Source organism: Cydia pomonella, chromosome 2, assembly GCF_033807575.1.
Source record: "Cydia pomonella isolate Wapato2018A chromosome 2, ilCydPomo1, whole genome shotgun sequence".
NCBI lineage: Eukaryota > Metazoa > Arthropoda > Insecta > Lepidoptera > Tortricidae > Cydia > Cydia pomonella.
The window spans coordinates 29,385,373-29,396,775 of record NC_084704.1 but is presented as its reverse complement, the minus strand read 5'-3'; the positions used below and the strand labels follow the sequence as shown (position 1 = coordinate 29,396,775).

Genomic DNA, 11,403 nt, shown 5'->3' with positions numbered 1-11,403 from the left:
AATGAAACAAACTTATGAAATCTGACATAAAAATCGTTATTTAAAGAAAATTAACAACATTAATAAAATCAACAATATTAAAAACGTGTCGATTAATGTCTGGCATTTAGCAAATACACAATATAACTGCATAAAACTATGAAATAGTGAAAAGGTGGCATAAAAAGTCTACCAAAGAAATATATATGTATGCTTCTGAATAAGAAGAATTTTGTTACAGCCGATCCTTATTTGTTATTTAATAGTTTAAGTAACCAACATAATTATTGTTTTATTCAAAAAACTAAACTAAATTTCAATCGGTCTTTGATTAGTCTATTATTTTAAATTGTTACATTGTCATTAATTGACTCACTACCTACGCAATTTCGATTAAATCTCTTGCATAGCAATTATTTTAATGGCGTGTTTTGCAAATTTCTACAAAAAAATTTTTTTTACTATTTGACCGCCATTTCTTTCTGTTTTCTTTGAGCACGAGGTGTCATTTCCTTTATGCTACAAATCTTTTTTGTTCCTTTCTTAACAAGTATCTATTTCTTTCTTTTTCTCTTTGTATCGCATATAATTCGGGATTATTTTTTATAATCTAATATTTTTCTTTTTTACGCTGCCTATCTTTTGCTAGTTAGTCTTCTTTGGTCATTTTTTTCTCTGGCCTGGTCATTTTAATGCTAAAACAAAGTGATAACAAAGCAGTCATTAAAGAACATTTGACTAAGGGAAGCCCTATAAAAATGGGAAACGTGCACACGAAGACGATACTGGGAATCTGTAGCCGGATGTTGCCCCAAAAATAAACACTGCGCGTAGAGGAAAACCTGGAGGTAAATATTCAGGCATGGCAAGAGCTAAAGCACAACAGCGGAATATAGATTCGGATGAGTATGAAATGATCTCTGACGTTGATGAGGATGCGGAGCGACGTATCATACGTGCACGAGGGAAGGACATCTATGAGTATACCAGGGCAACTCCTGCCATCAGCTCAGAAGTTGTAAAGAGCTCCTCCTCGGTCTCGAAAATCTATGAGGGGGACATAATTGACGAAGTCTGCACGGAAGCCAACAATGTGCTAGAGGAGGCTCGCAAATCCGGGAACTTGAATGCCTCAGCCCTGTGCCGACTGCTCCCAAATGTAGGCGGTCCGAATGCTCCGTGTCAGTGACTGTATGCGGGAGTACTAAGGAGCATGGCGCTGTATGGGGCGCCAATATGGGCGAACAGGCTCTCGGAGCGCAACAGCGCCCTACTCAGGCGGCCTCAGCGAGTAGCAGCACAACGCACCATCAGGGCATATTCAACGGTGTCCCATGCCGCAGCGTGCCTCCTAGCTAATACCCCTCCGTGGGAGCTTGATGCTCAGGTACTGGCGGAGAGGTACCGAATGAGGGCGCAGGCGAGGGCGCGGAGAGAACGCGTAGACCCCGAAGAGTCGGAGCGAGTGCTACGTCAGGCAGAAGAGAGGCTCCTGGAACGATGGAAGGAAAACCTGGAGGACTCGCCCTATGGCACCCGCACCATTGGGGCACTCTTTTCATCGTTCCGGGAATGGATAAAGCGGAAAAGAGGTGTGCTATCATACCGGCTGACCCAGGTGGTGCTTCGGTCACTACCTGCACAAAATTCAACGGGAGCCGAGTCCGGTCTGTCATGAATGTGGTGACTCGGACGACACAGCCCAACACACCTTGCAGGTGTGTAACCGGTGGGATACCGAGAGAGGTGCCCTAACTGGCGTTATTGGGCGTAATCTCTCGCTGCATAGTGTTGTCTCGGCCATGTTATGCAGCGAGAGATCATGGAATGCGGTTGCCACCTTCTGTGAAACCGTTATGACACAAAAGGAGGCCGCTGAGAGAATACGCGAGGAAAATGTGGACGCGCATCCTCTCAGGCGCAGACGGCAGAGGAGAAGGCGAAGGCGCTATGCAGCAGTCTTAGTCTGATCTTCCAATAGGGTTGGTGGGCTGGGTACCCACCATACGGCCCTACACGTCTAGGGGGAGGGCCATAGCGTCCCTGGTCCTCTCCTTCCTTAGCGCGGGTGCTCCCAGCGTCTATGCTGGGGAGCGTCGTGGTAGAATGGCTGCAATCCCTCGGCGCTCCCAGTAACGGCAGAGCGGGTGACGCCGCAGGGGATGTTAGTGGGTATTCTCCTCCCCTCCCTCTGTGTAGCAGAGAGAGCCGTGGGAGGAGCGAGTCCCACATACTACCCCCACATGGGCTGACCTGGCCCGGGGGTGAGATGCGTAAATGCATTTACCCCTGCTTCACCAAAAAAAGGCGATTATCTCACACTGTCACCGCATTTCGTTACGAAGTGCGGTGCAACGAATTCGCGAGCGGCGACGATGCTAAGGTGGTGCAGTTGGCTCCGTATCTTCGTCCGGAGCTGCTATGCACGACGAACCAGGTTTATGAACTAAAACCAGAAGTAGAATAAACAGATTTTTATGATATACTATTTCTTAAGATTAATATTTATCAGACGCACCCCTACATTCAAAACGTATGTATCACAGAAGTACTGAACACTCATGTTTTGAGTGTCATCACAAGTAAAGGTAACAGAGCGGCAGGTTTATGTTAATCTACTGCGCTCGAGTAAACCCGAAAATTCCCCGGTTGGGCTCCCTTATTATTACATATCTACAGTTTTAAATGCTTATAACAACGTAATCTTTATAATAACTGAGCCTCTTTCCATTAAATGTACTGCCTCGAATATATTATCATTACCTTCTTAATGCATTCATTACCTTCCCCAGTAAAACTGGAAGGAAAAGAAGTGAATGAAACAGATATGAATGAAGTTTTGGAAGTTTTTATCGCCTACGTCGGTTGGCATCAGACCTTAATTTTGCAGAATAAACCATCTGGAAGGCAACACTAAAACACTTCATTACGTATAATTATAATAATGTACACTTGGAACTTACTGTGTAAATCACTGGATGGCGATGAAGATTGTTTTGAACCACACTCCTTTTCGACACGCGAGAACGTAGGTACGTTCGCTAACAGCGGCATACGCGCGTCCGCTACGAGATCACGCGGCCAACTGACTGACGAACAATGCGTAGCATCGGCGGTAGACGCTATATACCCTTGCTATGTAGCAAAATATAGCTAATCCATTTCTCGCGTCGGTAATGAAGAAATTACTTGAACCATACACTTATAAGGCTGTATAATTTTAACTGTTAATATCTAGCTTCTAATATTAAACGATTTAAAACATAACTAAATTAGTCATTAAGTGAGCAAACAACGAGTTTTCTATTTTTAGTATCTTAAGGTTCAAATGTCGGTCAAAGTTATACCTTCATGCGTTACATGTAGAGAGGAATGAAAAAATTGGGTGTTAATTGTAAATATAAAGAAAACTATTACCTTTTTAGAATTGTTCGTTGAAGAGACATATACTTTAGGCCGTATGTTACAACCTTGCTTTTACAGATATTCGAAAACTACAACAAATTTTTGGTAAATTACCTAAAACACCGATTTGCACGAAATGCGAGAATGACCCCCGTACAGTTTTATTCCAGACAATCAAATTGAAAGTTTTCCTAGCTTTTAGTGAGCAAAAAGGTGAAGACCAAGTTTCATCTAAGCTAAGTACTTATATATACTTAAGACAATTATCTAAATTGCGCAAATGAGATTTTGTATACATGTGTCATGTTCTAAATTAAAAGTGGAAAAAATCTTGGACTTGAAAGATATTTTTCACTTTTAATTTATTTCTAAGCTTAATAGCATCGTTTGCAGACGTTTTTACTTGATACAAAATTAATGTGACATGTTAATTGAAATTACAGGTACTTACCTATAAAGATACAAATAAACCATATACCTAAACTAAACACAATGACTGAATTTCTTCTATTTCATGTATTTTAGGTATATTCAATGTGTAGGTTATAAAGTTGTTGTTAAACAAAGGATACAAAACACCGCATGGTGCTGTGGTAACGTTTTAAATGAAAATATTTTTAGAAAAATTACCAAAACTTATTATTACCAAAGCACATTGTATTGTAAGTAAAAGCTAGTTGTAACTGGGGAAAACGCGTATTCACTTAAAACCGGTTTTTACTGTAGCACATCTATACAATACAATTCTAGCTAATAGGCAAAGTACCTATGCCTACCGCTGAATTGTGCCTATCGTTTGTGACTAGCCAACAGCCGAACGTTTCGGTTTAACTGGGTGGAAATTGCGATATGTAGGTAATTGTAACCAAAGTAGGGAAAGATAACATAATACATCGAACACGGGAAATACTAGAGCATTATTATATTATATTTCGAAGTATTGTCGTTATTTATCACACCTACAACATACCTACATAATTATATAGGTAATTATGCTTTGAGTTCAAATCAGATTTCATCATGTAGGCTATTATGACCATGATGCATCAACTTTCAGGAAATAATATCACTACGTTTCTCTTGACAGATGTAGGTAATAACTACACTTTGGAGCGAGCGTAATGCACTGATATTGATATCAAAATGCATTAAAATGTAACGTGATAGGTTTTCGGAGAAATGTACACTAGGTATAATAATCATTGTACGCGGAATTACTTTGACGGTCGATTTGTTACTTTTCTAACCAGTTCAAAAATGTTTTACTGGGATTTCTTTTTTCGTACCTGAAGGGGGACAAACGGAACCCTATTTACCCTATTGCTAAAGCTTGCGCGGTTCGTCCGTGCGTATAACGTTATATACAGTTGTATTTTTTTACTCGGTATATTTCAACATTGCCGGTGCAAGAAAACTTTAGACTTATTTATTTTTTTACAAATTTATAAATTTGAGATTTTTCCCTGTACCTACATGTAGTGTAAGACGATATAATTACTTGCCAAATTTCATAATTCTATAGGGTAACAGGAATTACCCTATAAATTTTAATTCCCCTGAGAAAGTCGAAATATATACGTTAACTTAGAAATTTGATTGAAAAAAGAAGCTTTAAGCGATCTGTACCTGTAGATCTGAGTACGAGTATATGGTTTTAATTTCAACTCAATATCTCCACGCATTCCTATTTCCTAAGAGAAAGGGTCTTGACACTCTTGACAGACAGACGGACGGACGGATGAACGGATTGACGGACGGACTGACGGACTGACGGACTGACGGACGGACTGACGGACGGATGGACGGACGGACGGACAACAAAGTGATCTCTTGAGATGTATTGGTTATACAAATTTACAAACCTCAAACTCGGTGTGATCATTAAAAAATAATAAAATGCATTTAACAACAAGTAACAAAAACGTCAATCATTTAATCGGACTTAAAGAAAAGAATCCTACGGAACCCTCAGGGCACTGGCGGGCTTTTTATTATTCCTTCTTGCAGGGCCTCATGATAACTAATAACTTGTAACACAAGCGGACTTCTTTTTCTTCTAATCAAAGGAGTTAAAAAAGTTTATCGCTTAGTTTTGTATCGTAAGTTACAAAAATGAGCTATATTTAAATATAATGAAAAATAATCTCTTAATATTAGTATCTACTTGACATTTTAAGATCGTTTAATATTACATTAATAGTGAGAAAAATACATAGTATTATCATGGCAGTACACAACGCAAAATAATTAGTAATAAAAAAAGTCCCCAGTATTCTTTCTGATACAAATTCCTAATAGGTACATACCTACATACATATACTTATAGTGGGGTAAACCATTATTTGCATGAGGGGAAACACAGAGCATGATAGGTAGTATTTCTAACGCATGAATAACATATGAATTGATAGACTAAAATTCATTGTTTTGTACAATCATCGAGGTTAACCAGAGAATAACTACATAGTATACTGTGAATTAAGGGCCTGATGCACTATGACTAGCAAAGTTTGCAATATTGACAATAGGGAATTAGGACTGTTAAGGAACAGTCATTTGTTTTACAAGGGGAAAAGTTGTCGTTTGACTCGTTGTGGTAATATTGATACCCGAGCAAGTGAAAGATTCTAAAATTTGGTTCGATAAGTGGTATCTTTAGCGTTGCGAGGGTTTAAACGTATGAGGGTTTACAAACTTTGCTCCCTAGTGAAATAGAGTTTTAGTACACCAACACGAGGAACATACTAATTGTAAAATAATAGAAATCAGTTTTACGTTATTAAATATTTATCTACTTCTATTAAGACAATTCTAACAGCCAACCTGAGAAAATAACTCAACATTTCCATCATATTACTTGGCCACTGCTGTGGATAAAATGCAACTTTCTCATCAGTTTTTGAAAAATAAAGGTAACGAGCTGGTGGTGTGGTGAAAATATATTATTTCATATTATACCTACAGGGAAACAAACACCAAATAATAAATAGGTAAGTTTATCTAACTTTCATTTATTTCCTTTCTGCGGTTTTTAATTTCAAAAATAAATATGAGTGTGTTGGGCTTATGTCCATATGTTGTACGAGTATTACATTATATTCCCCATAACACCGTTTAGATACATTGAAAAAGTAATTTGACCTGTATTTGAAAACAATTGTTTTTATCTGAAGTTAAAACTACGTTTGACTTTTTTCGATCTTTTGATTATAGTAAAACATAGGAGCAAAAAACAAATTTCATAAAAAAAATGCTTGTAAGTATCTCTTATAATCGTAGCTGTGGTTGATTTACATCAAACTGGGTCAAAATATTTTCATAAATGTTAATCTAAATCTAGAGAGGAAAATGAGGACTACTTTTGCATGAAAAGGTGATATCGCGCGAGTCCTCCACTTTTGTCTTAAAAATAAATGTTCCTTTTGTACTTATTTGGTAAGGAACCCTAAAATTTGAGGTGAAAATAAATAAAACATCATGAATGCGACTCATGCACGTCTCGTCACTCGTCCCCCGCCTATACCTATCTCTCCAGGCTCTCACTGCCACTTTTTGTTTTGCCGCCCGACACTTTGTCAACGTCACCGAGATTTGTCGGGTTTGTTCATACTGCGGAAACGCGCACTAAATGTCATACGACAATGAAACGGAAACACAATTGCCAACGAATTATTTATGGCATATATCAGCACATATCGGACGTAATTCCGCACTGGTTTATGGCTATTATGGCATCGTATCGTTTTATATATTTTTATACTACGACGGTGCCAAACAAGCATACGGCCTGCCTATGGACGCAGCCTATGGATGCCTGCAACTCCAGAGGCACTGCACTCTGTGTACTGTTTATCTTAATTTATTATGCCTAATCTCTAACTATTAAGCGCTCATCTTTTAGCAGAGTCCGCACATTGTAGGTGAAGGACCTGTTTCACAATGTCCAAGAAGACCTGAATAAGCTACGTGCCACTTATCTAATGAATAAAGTCATCGTTAGCGTTTCACAATCTTCAAGTTTTGTAGGAAGTTTTATCTAGGAGTTAATTTATTTGTTAATTAGCAATGAAATACTTTACTTGGACATTGTGAAGCAGACCCTAAGATTCGCATTGTTTATATAGGCGAAAAAACCGCTAGGCTCACATGGGATTGGGCCGGTCACGTCTACCTCATGCATCCGGATAGGTGGGCTAACGTAGCCACCAAGTGGATGCCGATGGAGGGGCGTGGATGGGGTTGGCCCAGGCGGAGATTTGGGGATGATCTGGACAGGTTCCTTAATAACTGGCTGGAGAAAACACGAAATCGGGAGTCGTGGACATTTTTCCCAGCTCTTGGACACTAAAATCTGCTAAGAAAAAAAGTATTTACCTAATATTTAAATATGTGTAAGTAACTCTGTCTGTCTATCTGTTACCTCTACCGCTAAACCGACTTAGTCGAACTTCGGTATGGAGATATTTGAAGTCTGGGAAAAGACAGACAAGGATAATAAACAAATATTCAGAGGATACATTTTATCAATCAATCAATCATCATCATCATTCCACGCTAACGAAGTCGCGGGTAGAAGCTAGTTTATTGTAATACAGCTATCTCATTAAATTAGGCAGTAACAGACGAATTATTTTTAACAAAATTATTCTATTTATTCAAAGGAATCCATCCTCCTGTCCAATTTCGTGGTCCAATATGTATTTGCGTCACACATTTTGCTTAATGAGAGAGTGAGATGCCATGCACATTGGACCAAGAAATTGGACAGGTGGAATACAACCCTAAACAATCAAGTCTGAACTCGCTCTTAAAACTTAAGAATATTTTTGTTAAAAATAATTTGTCTGTTATGTATTCATTTTTACTATTTTCGTCTGTATAACCTAAAGTATTCTTAGTGCTAACTAAATGTAGGTACTCATAGCAGTGCATATCCGTTTATCGGCCACGTAACTAACGTAACTAAGTGTCGTTAATTAAGTAGTGTTTGTTAATTAACGCCGTCGTATCACTAATTAGGCGAATTGCTACAGTACATCCAGGCTTCAATCAATTCCCTAACATTCCAACTAACTATGAACATTTAGCGCTATGCAAATCTTTGCTTAGTTTAGGTATCTATGTAAGCAGGCTGCAGAAGTGCATAGCCACTTCACTATCAGACGGTCACTGTAACTACATCGTATAAAATAAAGTCGCTTTCCGCTGTCTGTCTGTCCCTACGTATGCTTAGATCTTTAAAACTACGCAACGGATTTTGATTGAACGAAAAATATTAACAGTACATGTGGTGCTATTTTACCGGACTAGTGCGAAAATTATCACATTACGTAACTATGTTGAAAATTTAAAGGGCCATATGTACTGTAAAACATTGTACGATACATATGCGAATAGCTAATTCGCAACTCGTGTCGATTTAAAACACTCCCTTCGGTCGAGTTTTCATTTATCGCCACTCGTTTCGAATTTCCTCTTTTTCGCACTTTTATCGTAATCTACTATTTAATGTTAGGTATTATTATTAAAATTACGAACTTGTAAAAAAAATCTACTATTTTCTAACGACATATTTAAAAATGTGTCATTTTTAGAATTCCTTAGGAAACATTATAGTTTCGCCATGTCTATCTGCCCGTCTGTTCGTCCGTGGCTTAGCTCGTCGATAGTAAGTACTAAAGGCAGAAAAATACCTATCCGTATCCGTACCTGCCCTACACTTCAACTGATTTTTTTAGACTTCCTTACCTCAAATGTTAAAAATGGAACCATTATACTTATAGGATCACTTTGTCCGTCTATCTGTCTGTCTGTCAAGACCCTTTATGTCGGGAACGCGTGGCCTATCGAGTTAAAAAAAACCATAACTATACTCAGGTCTCAGTTAACGTAACAAAAAGGGAAGGCTGTTTATGCCGCAAAAACTTATGTTTTGACACTCTGAAGGGAAACAACATTCATATGGTACTTCCCGTTGACTTTTAGAACTATGAAATATGGCAACTACTTAATATCTTCTTACATACTAAGAATAGGTACATTATAAAAGATTGAAAATAAAACTTGCTATGCGCATTATCATTTCGAAATCCTGCATCCATAATATCCAGGCTCAGGAATATGGGACAATCGGAAGTCTAAATAAATACACTGAGTTACCTCCGCATTATAATTTAAGCTAATTATGCGTCCACACGGAGCGCGTATCCAAACCACACTTGTGTTTGCTTGTTTTATAAATTAACTAATATTTAAATTCAACCCCCCAGTTACATGTAAACCGTAATTATTAATATTATCACGTGCGTATTTGCAAATACAATTTTTAGACTTATGTACCTAAATGCTGAAAATTCATCTGATCGTTACAACAACGGCAGTATTTTTATAGAATATCTCACTCGCACCATTGTATAGTTTGGCCCAGGACTGCCTCTTTTCAAACAAAGACAGAAGGCAGAGATAATCATACTGTATTTATCGTACGCTGGTGCTAACACCCAAAGGAAAGGGATCAGTATACTTTTCTTTGTTTTTTACTTACAAGTTGGGCTTCCCAGACTATAGTTATAAGTATAAAATTAAATAAAGGCGCAACTCTCGGTGATTTCATTGTTCGCGTCACTACTGGTGGTGCCCCTAGCGAACGTGCTGTCAATTATTGAATGTTGTTTAATAGTAGTTTATGTGACTGCTACATAATGTAAGGCATTAAAATTTAAAATACTCGTATATGAAACGAACTAAGAACGAACTTGGGTTTATGAAACGAGCTAAGTGAGTTTCATAAAAGCATCACACGAGAGTTTTAATGCCTAAATACACTGTTTTATCTACACACATACACATTATAAAACTCTCTATGATGCGTTCAGGACGAAATATCTTTATCGCACATTAGATAAGAATGTTTTTCTAAGTACTTAGTTAATAAACAACAAAACAAACTAATTTTATACATACTAATTACAAAATAAACTGCCCATTTATTGGTGGTAAATCGATAGGACAAGTAGCCAAAATTAAATTTTTTAATTGTAATCACAAATCTACGATGATGCTTACGCTTAAAGTTAGCTGAAGTGTGCAAAAGGGAAGCCATCACGTATATGGTTGACTGGTAGAGAATGCCTTCTGGCATTAAGTCCGCCATTTGTACTCTTCATGTATTGTGCAATAAAGTTAAAATAAATAAATAATAAATATGTATCCCATGAGTCCGAAAGAGGCAAACTACAAATGAAAAACATGACCAATGACCATTTTTGGGTTTTACAGTGGCCACCAACGGCCGACATTTATTCAATTTCAAACACATGTCTGGCATCGTAACACTTACATTTTAAAATTAGAAAATATTGATCAATTGGGAAGAAAACTATTAAAAACGTATAGCAGTCAAAATAGTGTCGTATTGTTTTATAGGCAATTATGATATTGATAGGTAGTTTGTTAAATTAAGAGCATAAATAGTGTAAGATGCGGGTTTACACAGTTGAATATAATTTTTTATTTCGTTGCTTGCTAATATTTAATCATTTTAGCCAATAAGCAAAATTACCTGCCTTGTTTAAAAACCTAAATTGTTGCGCTACGCTAGGGCTTGACAAAATGTTTTTATAACTAGTATCAATAACCATACAATAATTATACTAGCATAGGGAAAAGACAGTATGATTCTCTTAAATAGAAAAGATCTTGGCCAAATATACATTCCAACTTATCCTAATATCCCACATAAGTATGACTTATGGTCACCCTAATTAGAACGAGATGCAAGGCTCTAGTTTGTCTTCTCATGTGGACACACTTTTTAGCCAGTGTACTCTATCCAGTTAATTATCTAAGTCCGTGAGCGAAAAACGCTTACGAACAAAGAACCTGCCTAGCGGGTCGCTAACAGTGAATGTGTTAATGTCAAATTTCTATGAAAATATGGCGTTTAAAATGGCGGACTCTAGCCAATAAACTGACGTACGGCTGACTATAGCTGCATCGCAAAAATTTCAAAGTAAAGAT

At 37.6% G+C, this 11,403-nt stretch overlaps 1 protein-coding gene across 1 annotated transcript; it reads left to right on the top strand.

Annotated features, from left to right (window-relative positions):
- The first annotated feature begins 1,192 nt into the window (after window positions 1-1,192).
- LOC133515511 (uncharacterized) lies at window positions 1,193-1,657 on the top strand. Its single transcript, XM_061848057.1, has one exon. It carries the CDS (start codon window positions 1,193-1,195, stop codon window positions 1,655-1,657), a length of 465 nt encoding a protein of 154 aa, XP_061704041.1.
- Window positions 1,658-11,403: the final 9,746 nt, after the last annotated feature.